The 14,638-nt window shown below is 34.8% G+C and overlaps 1 protein-coding gene across 5 annotated transcripts in view; it reads right to left on the bottom strand.

Annotated features, from left to right (window-relative positions):
- VPS13B (vacuolar protein sorting 13 homolog B) overlaps positions 1–14,638 on the bottom strand; it is a 1,004,773-nt gene that overhangs the window by 900,071 nt on the left and 90,064 nt on the right. For all 5 annotated transcript variants that reach the window (XM_027849971.1, XM_027849973.1, XM_027849974.1 and 2 more), the window contains exon 8: positions 161–429. In XM_027849971.1, the coding sequence (XP_027705772.1) occupies positions 161–429 (269 nt within the window). The remainder of the gene's footprint in view (positions 1–160; positions 430–14,638) is intronic.

The raw sequence follows: 14,638 nt of genomic DNA, 5'->3' as shown, positions 1-14,638 counted from the left end.
GCATCAATAAAAGCAATCATAATTCTATTATAGTGTAGCACTGATTCCCCTCCAGAAGCAAGAAGCACTGAATTTATTTTCTTTGTGTTTTGTCTTATAAAAGAGCACATACTGATTATTTTAAACAACTAAACTTTATATATTGTAGAAGAAAACTTACCTTGAAAGTCACTGTGGCCTTTGTACAATAAAATCCTATAGAAACAATTGGATCCTTTAAAGCCTGAGACTTCTGCTCATGTAGGGCTGATATTGTATCATTTCCAAGATAGTCATCCTCTCCATCGTCATAACTCACAATGGCAGGAACAAATGACCAAGCCCAGGATACCCATCCCTGGGACTGTTCATCATCTTGTTGTGCATAAAATTCTTGAGCTTTATATTGGGTAGGATATTGTATATCTATGCCAGTTTCACCTTCACCACCTAACAACACAAAATGCAAATAAGCAATGCTATTAGGTTTTGCTGGGGAAAAGCAGCCAAGAAGAAAAAGATCCACTTACCAGATTCTCCCCTTCCTATTTCTGACACTTGGAAATCACATCTATGTTTCTGTATTTGTAAGTATCCACAAACAAATAGATGAATATTCACAAATAAGCAGATAATAACAGAGTACATATCTTTAAAGTTGCTCTCCCAAAAAGACAAGTTTACAGAAAAGTTTGTGTCATACTAACTTTGTGTTTCCCTACTGCCCACCTTACCCACTCAATGCCTGACGCAACACATTGAGCACGCAACAGATAAAAGTCTCGATTGTTAGTTGATGGAAATGTGCATCTATATGAATTCCTTCTTCAACAGAAATGGACACATAAAAGTCTCTCAGGCTAATTTTGAAACAAACTGTTTTACAACAAATGATCAAATAACTGGAAGTATGTTTTCATGTGGTAACGGTAGAAATGACCTTGAACAACAGTCAGGCTGTAAGCCCTGCCACTTGAGACAGGAAAGCAGGCAATCCTCAAAAGCAAAAGTCTACCCTAAAAATAATTTATTAAACACTTATATAACAAAGTGCATTTTATTTACCAGCTAACCTATAATAATGGTGTTACCTGATCTTTGCCACAAACAAATACAACACACCAATATGACTGTTGCTGACATATGAAGAGCCTAAAAAGCACAAAGATTTTCTTGGTCACACAAATATTAATGTAAAATTCCTAAACTCTCTAACCTAATGAATCAGTTTGCCTCCTTTCTGAAAATAAATTTCATTGGTTTCTGTTACAAAGAGGCATACTATCATGATCAAAGAATACTACAATATTGTATTCTGGGATGCTTTAAAGTAGAGTGGAAATTTGAGGGAGATTCAAAAAAATATGATCTCATAAGACAACTCAATGAATAACCCCTACCCCTAACATACACCTAAGTATTCCAATCTTCCTTCTATTTGATAAATCTTCTGGAGTTTTACAAATACTCCATTTCCTTTAGACAGGAATCCAATCCTGCCCATAACTACAGGTAAAATATAGCCTGCTTACCGTTAGCACCTTTACCCTTTTCTTACTAATTATAAATCAACTTAGTCATCTTTTGACCTGTTCTGAAGAGCTTCAGAATGATTTTTAAAAAATCAACTTCAAGAGTCCCAGGCAGGATATGTCCATTACAATACATCATTTGCTAACACTTTTTTTCCATTGATTTACAACAATGGATCTAAAGTTAAATGTCTAATCACTTATGAAAAGTTTAATCACTTATAGAAAATTAAAAGAAAGTGACACTAAAGAGACTTAATTTACCACAGGATGTCCAAGTTATTAGTTACAAGGTTACCAATTTTTATACCCTTAGTTTAAAAAAATTTTTTTCAATTCAACTCAAAAACCGCTTCTTAAGAACCCATGAAACAGAGGCATTTTATTAGGTGCTACTAATGCAAATATAATTCTTGAAAAGTTTACAGGACCAACATCTCACACCATATACCCAAATAAGGTCAAAATGGGCATTTGATTTAGATGCAAAAGATAATATCATAAGCAAATTAGGGAAGCAAAGAACAGTTTACCTGTCAGAATTACGGATAAGAGAAGAATTTATGACCAAACAATAGAAAGAGAGCATTACGGGATATAAAAGGAATAATTTTGATTACATCAAATTAAGAAGGGGTTGCACAAACAAAACCAATGCACCCAAGATTAGAAGGAAAGCAGGAAACTAGGGGAATTTTTTTTTTTACAGCAAGTTTCTCTGATAAAAGCCTAATTTCCCAAAAATATGGAGAACTGAGTCAAATTCATAAGAACACAAATCATTCCCCAACTGATAAATGGTCAAAGGCTATGAATAGGCAATTTTCAGAACAAATTAAAACTATCTACAGTCATATGAAAAAATGCTCTAAATCACTACTGATTAGAGAAATGCAAATTAAAACAAGTCTGAGGTACCACCTCATACCTATTAGATTGGCTAAGATAACAGAAAAGGAAAGTGACAAATGTTGGAGCAGATATAGAAAAATATGGACACTCATGCCCCATTAGTGAAGTTGTAAACTTATCCAACCATTCTGAAGAGCAATTTGGAACAATGACCAAAGGGCTATAAAACTGTGCACACCCCTTGATCCAGCAATACTTCTACTAGGTCTACACTCAAAAAAAGATCAAAGAAAAAGGAAAAGTACAAAAATGTTTATAGCAACTCTTTTTGCTGTGGTAAAGAACTGGAAACTGAGGGGACTACCTATCAACTGGGAAATGGCTAAATAAGCTGTGATATATGATTGTGATGGAATACTATTGTGCTATCAGAAATGACAAGCAGGATGCTTTTAGAAAAACTTGGGAAGACTTACATGAACTGAGGCAAAGGAAAATGAGAAGAACCAGGAGACCACTGTACACAGTAACAGCAATATTGTATGATGATTAACTTAGTTATTTTCAGCAATACAATGATCCAAGACAATTCCAAAATACTCATGATGAAAAATGCTATCTGAGCCCAGAGAAAGAACTGATAGAGCCTGAATACAGATAGAAGCATATTTTTTTCACTTTCTTTATTATTCTTGGGTTTTTTAGTCTGTGTTTTCTTTTACAACATGGCCAATATGGAAATGTTTTATGTGACTCTACATGTATAATCTATATCAAATTGTCTCCTCCCTCCTGCTTGAGAAGACAAAGGAGGGAAAGAATATTGATCTCAAAATTTTTCTTAAAAATGAATGTTAAAAATTTTTGTTTACATGGAATGGAGAAAAAACAAAATTAAAAATAAATGTAAAAAAAGTTTAAACATTCTTAACTTCATTACTTCAAGATCTGATTTCAAATGGCAGTATTAATTTCATTGAAGTATACCCTATCACCTCCACATCCAAGTAACCTTTGCAATTTGCTAAGGCAAAACAACACAAAACAAAACAAAAAAACCACATGGTAGTCAACCAACTAGCAATAAATAACTGAACTTACTCAGGCTGGTTCATTATTATCTGGTTCTTCATATGATATTTACTTGAAGTCTTTGCAGCTTCATAGGACATGCCAGAGCTTAAGCACTGATTACACAGCCAGAAACCAAAGTCCTATGTCCGTACCATGATGAGGCATTGGAGGGTCTTATCAAAAGTAAACATTACACAGATAACTGCGATACAATGTAAGAGAGTGACATTCAAAAACCATTATTATATGCCATTACGTAATAACCATATATCTTAAATTAGAATACACCTTGAAAAGAACCTGGATTTTATAAAGCAATGTTCTCTGCAATAATTAGATGGAAGGCACCCTTCTAGGTAAAAAGAGGCCAACAGGGCCAAAGTCATTCAATGTCATACCAATTTCCCCTTTTCTAGCATATATTCCAACAGCTCCTATGTTTGTCTTTAAAGAAATAAACACAGACCCAAATAATTGAAGAGATATTAACTGCTTATGATTGGGCCATGCCAACATAATAGAAATGCCAGGACTACCTGTATTTATTTGGTGATAATTTACTTATTTAGATACCAAACATAACTATTTAAGTATTTACTTTACAGAGGTAGGAAAAAATAATCAAATTCATCTGGAAGAACACAACATCAAGAATCCCCAAGGGAAATAATGAAAAGGGGGACAAAGCAATATCAGATTTCTATATGTATCACAAAAGAAGTACTGGTTAAAAATAGTTGATCAGAGGAAGATGTTAGATTTACAATACAGAAAAGCAAAAGAACATATTAGCCTAGTGTTTGATAAACCAAAGACCCTAATTAGTGCAGTAAGGATTCACTCAACAAAAAATGTCAGAAAAACTAGAAAGCAGTTTGGTAGAAATTAGGTTTGAGTCAACATCAATCAAGATAAGCTCCAAATGTATCAATGACCAGGACATAAAAAGTCACACAATAAATACAGTAGAAAAGCAAGGAAGAAAATACCTTTCACAATTATGGGTAAAGTAAAGGGTACATGACCAAACAAGGGATAGAGCACATCAGTGAAGATAAAATGTGAGTCAGTAAACATTCATTAAGTGCCTACTATGTGCCAGGCACTGTGCTAAGCATTAGAAATACAAAAAGGGGCACAAAACAGTCCCTGTCTTCAAGAAGCTCACAATCTAATGAGACAACAAGCAAATACGTATAAACAATCAATAATCAGAAGAAAAAGGAAATAATTAAGAAGGGGAAGGCACAAGAATTAGGAGAGCTTGAAAAGAGATTCCTGCAGATGGGATTGCTATAGAAATGGACAATTCTATTTCTAGAGAAATGGACACTTTCAATTATATAAAACTAAAAGTTTTTGCACAAATGAAATTACTGAAGATAAAAATTATCAGGTTAACAATTAACTAGAAAAAATTTCTTACACCAAGCCTCTCTGATAAAGGTCTAATAACCATACACAAGAAATTTATTGAAACTCAGAATTTCAGAACTCTAATCAAGGCAATGACCAACCACAACTCAAGAGAATCAATAATGAAGCAAGTTATTTACCTTCAGACAGAGAAGTAATGGACTCAAAGTATAAAATGAAACCTTCAATTTGTTTGATGTGGTAAATACAGTTCCAGACTTGGGGTCAGCAAGACCTGAATTCAAATCCTGCCTCAGATACTTAATAGTTGTGAGACCCTGAAAAAGTCATTTAACATGTGTATGTCTCAGTCCTCATTTGTAAAATGAGAGAGTTAGACTTGATGGTCTCCAAGGTCCCTTTCAGCTCTAACTCTACAATCCTATGATTTCTTAAAAGAATTTTCTAAACAAAACAAAACAAAAACTGTTTTAATTGGAAGGAGATTAGAGAATGGGAAGACGCCATTAAAGCTTCAAGCTGAACTAAGACTTTTGGTTCACCTTTTATATGCTTCCTTGAATAAAGTCCTACTGCCTCTTCATCTATAATATAAAAATGAAGGTCAGAGAAGTTAAAAGACTTTAAGAAAGGCATAGGGCTACTAAATGGAAGAACTTAAATTAGAACTTGGGTCTTCCAGTCTCAAGCTTTTTTCTACAGAGAGAAATTATGCTATTTAATGCAACATATACACAAGGAACATTTGTGTGTCTCTGTGAATGTGCTATGTGTGTACCTCAACTGTAGGCATTTAAGATAGCAATACTGCAAAACATAACATACGTTGAGGTAGGGTTGTTGTTGTTGTTCGTCTTTAGTTTTCAAAAAGTATACTCTCGACATGTACTAGCTGTGTGACCTTGGGCAAGTCACTTAACCCCAATTGCCTCACTAAAAAAAAATAAAATAAAATAGAAATTTAAAAAGTGTACTCTGAGATGGAAGGCTGAAGATTAATCAGTTTTGGAGATTTTATACTTTGAAAGAATTTCCAGGTTATTATATTTGATTTTTAGAATAAAATTACTCATTGTAATGTGGTTATACAATTGGTAGGGAGGCATTTTCTTTGAACTACCATTGATAAATACATGTGTTTAGAAAATGTTGGCATAAAATTTTTCTGGCTGATTTTGAAGATAACTTTGTTATAGGTTTAAATATATTTGAAAAACTATAAAGAAGTTAATTCTTACCTAAATATTGTCCCTGAAGTATTGCCATGGTTAAGTCAGCTTTTGTTATCAAGTACCTAAACATTAGGCTGACTGTGGAGAGCATACTCTTACTATTCTGCATTCCCAAATCCGTAGGAATGGTATTTTATGCTGGTTTGTACCCATGTAATTTATTCTTTTTTTCAATGTGGAACTTGGTATTTTGTCCTTGTTATTTATAAAATTATCTTGTAAAATTTTCATTCAAAATTAACGTCACATTCTAGATGGTTACGAGCTGAGGAATGCCAAATATTATAAATTAGGTAATTATTTCATGCATTTTAAAGCAAGTTCTTTCTATGAGAATTCAATTGCTTTTAGAGTTAATTTTATAGTTTGTAAAGAATTCAAAGCTTAGAGAAAAAAATAAGGATTTTTAAGTGCTTGTACTGTGCCAAGCACTACTATATTCTAGACATAAAGAGAAAGGCAAAAAACAATTCCTACCCACAAACAGTTTACAGTCTAACGAAGACAAGTAGGTACAAACCAGATAAAAGCAGATAGAGAAGCCACTCTCAGAAGGGAAGGTAAGACCTGGAAAGACCAGGAAACACCTTCTACTGAAGGTATTTGAGCTGAGTTTTGAAAGAGGTCAGAAAAATCAAGGGCTAGAAGTGTTAAGAAAAGGGATTCCAGGCATGGGGAATAGACAGTGGAAAGACACATGGATAAGAGATGAATGACTAAATGAATAAACAAATGAAGCATTTATTAAGTGCTTACTATGCACTTCCTAAGCACTATACTAAGCATTAGGAATACAAATAGAAAAGACCAGGAAGGTCATATTCAAGGAACAGAAAGTAAGCCATGTATCGGATCACAGAGCATCTACTATGTGTGATGCACTCTACTAAGTGCTTTACAAATATCTATTTTGATCCTCACAACAACCCTGTGAAGTAGGTGCTAGTATTAGCCCCATTTTACAGTTGAAGAAACTGATGCAGAGAAAGGCTAAATGACTTGCCTAGAGTCACACAGCTACTAAGTGTCTGTGGCTCAATTTGAATTCAAGGCTTCCTGACTCCAGTGCCATCTACTGCGCATCCTATCCACCCTGCTGCCTCCTAGGCAGGATCCAAATTATAAATTTTAAATGCCAAAAAGAAGACTTTATATGTGAACCAGGATGAACAAGGAGGTACTAAGTGGAGGATAATATAGTCAGACCTTCTTTAATGAACCTGGGCCTCATCACATCCAAGTTGCAAGTTCATCTACACAGACATAATAATTGAGACCATGGAAGCTGTGTGAAGGAGGGAAGATAATCAAGGGAGGAGATACAAAAGCAGAAACAGAAAAAAATTTGGCAATGGACTGATTACCTTGAATAAGTAAAAGTGAACAGATGAGAATCAAACCAAGGATGCAAGTCTGTGAGACTGGGAGGTTAGTGGTGTCCTCAACAGTTTCAGGGAAGTTGAAAAGAAGGGAGAGTTTGGGGGGAAGGATTTCTGTTCTGGATATGTTGAATTTGAGATCTACAAACATCCAATCTGAGATGTCCACAAGATAGTTGGTAACAAGCAACTGAAACTAGGGCTAGATGTACAGATCTAGGAATCATTCACAAAAGAAGATAACTAAACCCAAGTTGGTGAGATCACCTAGCAAGTAATGGCCTTAAGTTATTTAAATATCTTTCTGATAAACTCTCCTGTCCCTTGCTATTAATTTAATAGGATGGAGCTCTGGGCACATACATTTGATGTAATCCTAAAGTATTTTCTAGAAACTACTCAAAGTATATCTTTCTTATTCTATACTCAGAAGAGTCAAATATTTCTTCCCCACAGGGCATAAAGAGAAGCAGAACTTCCAGTGAGGTGGGAACAGTTTGGGGTACCTGGGAACCTCTAACAGGCCTACTGGGGCAAAAGAACCCAGTCCTCTCTTCAGGGTCCCAACCAGTTTCCACTAGAAGCCTCTCATCCATTACAGCATCACCATGACCAACATCCTCGATCCCTTCTCCATCATGACACCTGTGTCCCTTATCTTTGCCTACCCCCAAAGTTTGTCTCCCCTTCTCTGTTCTCCCACTCCCACCAGCTCAGGCCACATGCTTCTTCTGATGGGTCAGGAGCTTTTGCTCATGACTGAAGCTCTCACAACAGGTGGCAAAGATGAATTGCCCCTCTCAACTATGGCTCCTGTGGTGTGTGATGAGGTTGGATTTCTAACTGAAATGCTTCTCACAATCAGGGCGATCATAAGGCTGCTCACCTGTATGAATGCACTGGTGGATCACCTGGTTGGACTTATGGCTGAAGGTCTTGCCGCAGTCCAGAAAGGCATAGGGCCTCTCACCTATATGGATGTGGTGATGGGCTGCCTGGTAGGACCTGTGCCTAAAGCACTTGCCACAGTCAGGGCAAATAAAGGGGCATTTGGGGCATGGTCACAACAGAGGGCTGCCTGGTGATTTCCTTGTGAGAAATTGTGCCCATATTCCAGGCAGGCAAAAGGCCACTAACCTGCAGGCTCAAAAAATTTGATGCCAATAGGGATGTAAGGGAATAGGTCACACTTGAACCTCAATCACATCTGAACTGGTCAAAGGAGGGAAGAATACACATACATATACACAGACACATACACATACACACACAGAGTTGGGTACAAAACTACATCATACCCAACAGGAAAACAGAAGAGTAAGGAGTTAAAAGAAAAGGGAAAGGGCTATAGAAAGCATAGATTAATAAGGAAAATAAACTCCTGAAGAGGGGCAGGAAACAAAAAGAAGGAAAAGTATAAGAGAAAAGGATGGGGGGAGGAGAGGGAGAGATACATTATATGCAGTCATAACTGTGAATGTAAATGAGATGAAATCACCTATAAAACCAAAAAGATAGCAGAATGAATTAGAAATCAGAATCCAACAGTATATGGTTTACAAGAAACATACTTGAAACAGAAAGATACACACAGAGTTAAAATAAGGTTCTGGAGCAAAATCTATTATGCTTCAGCTGAAGTAAAAAGGGAGGGACAGCAATTATGATCTCAGACAGGTCAAAAGCAAAAATAAACCTAATTTAAAATATAAAGAGGGAAACTATGTTTTGCTAAAAAGTACCACACACAATGAATTAATACTAATACTAAACAAATATGTACCAAATGGCCCACCACCTAAACTCTTAAGGAAAAGTGAAATGAGTTATAGTGAGAAGCAGTAAAACTACAATAGTGGAAGGAGGTCAATTTACTATTCTCAGACCTAGAAAAATCTAACCAAAAAATAAAAAAGAAATAAAGTACCTGAAAAGAATTTTAGAAAAGCTGGATATGACAGACCTCTGGAGAATACTAAATGGGAAAAGAAAGGAGCATATCTGCCTCTTAGCTGTGCATGACATCTTCATAAAAACTGATCATATATTAAAACATGAAAAGTCACCAAGAAAAAAAATGCAGAAAAGCAGAAATATTGACTACATCTTCTACTGACAAAGAAAGAAAAGTTGCATTCACTAAACGATCCTTAGAACAAAGATCAAAAATTAATTGGAAACAAAATAATTTCATTAAATGTAATGACAACATTGAGACAATATAACAAAATTTGGGGTATTTGGTCAGAAAGCAATAATTAAGGAAAAATCTGTATCTCTAAACACTTTAATCAATAAAAGAGAGAAGAGATGAATGAATTGGGCATGTAACTTAAAAAACTAGAAAGCCAACAAGTTAAAAATTCTCAGTTAAACATCAATATAGAAATCCTGAAAATCAAAAAAGTTAACAAAACTAAAAGAAAAAAATTCCATTATCAAATTTGATTTTTAAAAAGAAAAACAAATTACCAGTATCAAAAATGAAAAAGATGACTTCACAATCAAGAAACAATAAAAGCAATTATAATAAGAAGCTATTTCTTCCAACTATGCGCCAATAAAACTGACAATCTAAATTAAACAGATGAGCATTAACAAAAATATAAATTGCCCAGATAAAAAGAACAGGAAATAAAGTACTTATATATCTCTGTTTTGGAGAAAGAAATTGAACAAGGGATAAATGAACTCTCAAAAGGAAAAACAAAAACACAGGATCAGATGAATTTACAAGTGAATTCTACCAAACATTTAAAAACCACTTATTTCCAATACAATATAAACTGTGTGAAAAAATAATGAAAGAATGCAACTGAATTCTATCTAAGACTCAAAAATAGTGCTGATAACTAAACCAGGAAGAGTGAAAACAGAGAACAAAAACCATACACCAATTTCCCTAATGAATATTGATATAAAAATTTTAAATAAAATATTAGCAAGGAGAATTCAGAAGTACACCAAAAAAAATGATGAGCAAGCTAGATTTATACTAGAAATGCAGGGCTGGTTCAATATTAGAAAACTATACACATAAATGACCACATTAACAACAAAAGCAACAAACATAAGAATATTTCAATAGATGAAGAAAAAGCTTTTTAACAAAATACAACACCTATTTCTGTTTAAAAAAAAAGCCAAAACACTAAAAAGCTTAGAAATAAACAAAGCTTTCCTTAAAACAAAAGTAGTATCTATCTGAAACCAGGAGACAGAATTATCTGTAATGGAGATAAGCTGGAAAAATGTCCAATAAGATCAAGGATAAAACAAGGATGTTCATTATTGCCATTATTATTCAATTCAGTACAAGAAACACTAGCTATAGCAACAAGATGAGAAAAAGGAATGGAAGATACATGTGTAGGGAAAGAGGAAACAAAACTATCACTCTTTACAGATGATATGACAGCTTACTTAGAGAACCAGAGAGTCAACTAAGAAAAGAAGTGAAACAATTGTAAAGTTGGAGGATATAAAATAAACCCATGCACATCATCAGCATTTCTGTATATTACCAACAAAATTGAGCAGGAAGAGATATAAAGAGAAATTCCATTTAAAATGCCTATAGATAGTGTCACATATTTGAGAGTTGACCTGCCAAGACAAACACAGGAATTATATGAATACAATTACAAAGTATTCTTTACACAAATAAAGACAGATTCACATTTTCTGGAGTCCAAATTCAACATTATCCACCATGCCACCTAGCTGCCTCAAATGTGAGTTATTAATATGTCAGCTCTGGAGAAGAATATTATCTTTGTAAAAATCCGGTAGCTATTTAGACATTTAGAGTCCCCATTTCAGTACTGTGTTGGAAGTGCCTTTGATATATGATGCTCAGTAAAGGTCAAGTTGCCTCCAGTTGGAATCTCAACATGATGTTAGAATAGTATAGTATAGTACAGTACAATACAATAGAACAGAATCCTTGCTGCTGTAGGGTAGTTAGGAATAGGTAGGAAGATATTTAGATGGGAATAGGTAGGAAGATATTTAGATGGCCGTATATGTAGAACACAATTGAAAAAAACAAGATTTCATTTGTCTCATTGACAACATTTACAGAACACATAAAATAAAGAGATTAGGCAACTCCATTGATGGGCAAGGTTAGCCCTCCTTTGTAGACCTTATTACTCTCTTACTGTTATGAATACCAGGATGTTAGCAAACAACTAATGTTTAACATATCTATCAAAAGTCATACATGCCAATGCATTATATATGTTTTGAACGTAAAGCTAAAACTAAGCATAAAGTGAGGAAAATATCTCAAGACAAGGTCAGAATCATATTCTCCTTCCCTAGACTTTGTTACAAAATGTTACATAACTCCTACCACAACTAATATCAGAAACCAATTTGAATTTAGTGGTGTTGATACAACCAAAATTTCATTTGGTTTCTATTTTACTGGTATTGCATAGTGAAATATTACAAACTCTAAAACAGCACAATTTTTCTCATCTTCAGCTCCTGGGTAATAAATTAGACACAGAAATTCATGTGGGGGAAATACATATCAAGCATAATTGATAAATTATATTTAAAGTTTTAATTTATTTGGACAGGTGAACATAGATAATCTAAGAATATATTTCATGTGGTAGTTCTGAATAATGTTTAGACACTTCCAGGGAGTACTATTTATTTCATGGTAGAGAGAAGAATAACACATCAAGAATAGAGAGTTATGTTATACTACTCAGGCAACAAGTTGCAATGGATAGAACTCTAAACCTGAAGTCAAGAAATTAAATCTGGCCTCAGAATCTTATTAGCTGTGTGACCAGAGCAACACACAACCTCTATTTGTCTCAGTTTCCTTAACTGTAATAGCAGATACCTCCCAAGGCTGTTGTGAAGATCAAATGAGGTAATATTTGAAATAGAAATGTTAGCTATCATTATCATTATTATTTGCTAGGGAAAAAAATGCAATACCAAACACTGAGCAACAATAAAGATGTATAACTACAAAAATCATTCCTTTCAATTCTATTCTTAAAGCTAATGTTTCCTGCACATTAGAGGGATAAATAAATAGCTGTGTCTTTGAAACCTGAATCTGCTCAGGTTATCCACTACTGTACAAGAATTTGACTTACAAATCAAATCTGTTCTTTAGTCAACAGGCTGAAAATTCCCTATTTCTGTCAAAGGCATCACCATTTTTTAAACCTCCCAAGTTCATTACCTCAGTGTTATCCTTATCCCCTTGTTCTGGCTTAATATACATATTTAGCCATTTTTACCTCCACAATATCTCTCAGATCTAACCTCTTCTCTCAACACACAGAGCCACCAACCTAGTTTAGGTCTCCATCACCCATCCTGTGGACTACTATGATGGCCTTCTAATTGGTCTCTCTGTATCTAGTCCCTCTCCACTCCAATCAATCCTCCACACAGAAGCCAGAGTGATTTTCCTTAAACACATATCTGAGCACGTCAGAACCCTACTTAATAAACTCTAATTGCTCTCTATTGCATCTAGGATCAAATACAATCTCCTCTTTGTTTTTAAAAGTTTTAAAGCCTTTCACAAGATAGCCCCAGTCAATCTTTCCAGTCTCATCATATATTACTTTCCCTCTTGCACTCTACCATAAAATCAAACTGATCAGCCTTCTTGCTGTTCTTCACACAAGGTACTCAATCTTCCACCTTTGTGCCTTTTTATTGGCCTTATTCCAAAAAAGGAATATACTCCTCCCTCACACTCACTTTATAGAATCTTTCACTTTCTTTAAGAAGTAGCACCAACTACTGCATGATGAATCCCTCAAATGCCTAGCATTCGCCCTCACTATCTACCTTACACAAGGTGTTCCAAAAGTCTTAGTGCAGTTTTAAGCTTTCATACTCCAATGCCATACTCTAGTTATTTAGTTATAGCTACTAAAACCTAAATCTGCATTAAGCCTTTTGGAACACCCTGTTCACATCCTATATTTATTTCATCTTATTCTACATATATTTGTTCTAGATATACTTATGTATATACACTATTTCTCTTGACAGAATGTAAACACTTTGAGAACAAGAATTGTTTCAGTCAGTTGATCACTAAGCATTTATTAAATGCCTACTATGTCACAGGCACTTTCAGTATCATAATCTCCAGCACCTAGGACAGCATCAGGCATTTATTAAGTGCTTAATAAATGCTAGTTGACTGACTGACTGATTGATTAGTTCTGAAGTACATGAAGAACAACCAAAGGAAGCCAAACTACACAGCTGTCAGTCACAGATGAGGCAAGCACTGGACCAGGGGAATCACAGCCAGGGAGGAGTATGAGTGCGTTTTGCAGACAGAGATAGAAATAACACTGAGGTAATGAACTTGGGAGGTTTAAAAAATGGTGATGCCTTTGACAGAAATAAACAACCCTGAAAATGGCCATGGAAAGCATTTTATGTGTAACAGTTTAAGAGCAAAATAAAAGTGAGTATTTAATAACTATCCTGATTTGGGACATCATTTTCATAGTCCCAAATCAGTCAAATAATTTTTTATCTTCTGAAGGGCTAATTTCTACTTATAAATTTTATAAGAGGCAAAAAACGGAATTCCAACAATTCTTCCACCAAAGTTAAAACTGTAAGTTCTGTTTGAATATCCACATTTGTAAATAAAAACCCTATACTTAAATTAACTCTAGTGGCTACTTATTGCCTCCAAGATAAAATGCTTTATTTGGCTAGTCCTTTCATACCTTACTTCTCCTCCACATACTCTGCAGTACAGTGACACTGGCTGCCTTCCTGGTCTTGGAATACAACATCACATCTCTTGTCTCCAGGCATTTCACTGAATGTCTTACCATGCGTGGAACTCTCTCCATTCTCATCTTCTCCTTGCTTTCCTGGCTTCCTTCAAACTTCAGCTCAAGTTCCACTTTCTGCAAGAAGTCTTTCCCAGTACTCCTTAACTTTAGTGCTTTCCTTATGAGATTATCTCAAATTAAACCTGTATACATCTTGTTTGTACATAGTGCTTTATGGACTCCTTTTTGCCTTTCTTTATATCCCTAGAAATTAGCACAGTGCCTAACACATAGTAAGCATTTAGCAAATGCTTGTTATTGACTTGAAAATATTTCTGCTCAAAAATGCTTTCTGAAATACTGAAGAACTATAAAAACAGATGACTCAGCAAATCACATGAAAATACAATGTTCTTGAGAAT

This window comes from Vombatus ursinus, unplaced genomic scaffold (assembly GCF_900497805.2).
Source record: "Vombatus ursinus unplaced genomic scaffold, bare-nosed wombat genome assembly UNPS02008961.1, whole genome shotgun sequence".
Classification (NCBI taxonomy): Eukaryota; Metazoa; Chordata; class Mammalia; order Diprotodontia; family Vombatidae; genus Vombatus; species Vombatus ursinus.
The sequence above is the reverse complement of the archived record's forward strand: the minus strand, read 5'-3'. Positions and strand labels throughout refer to the sequence as shown.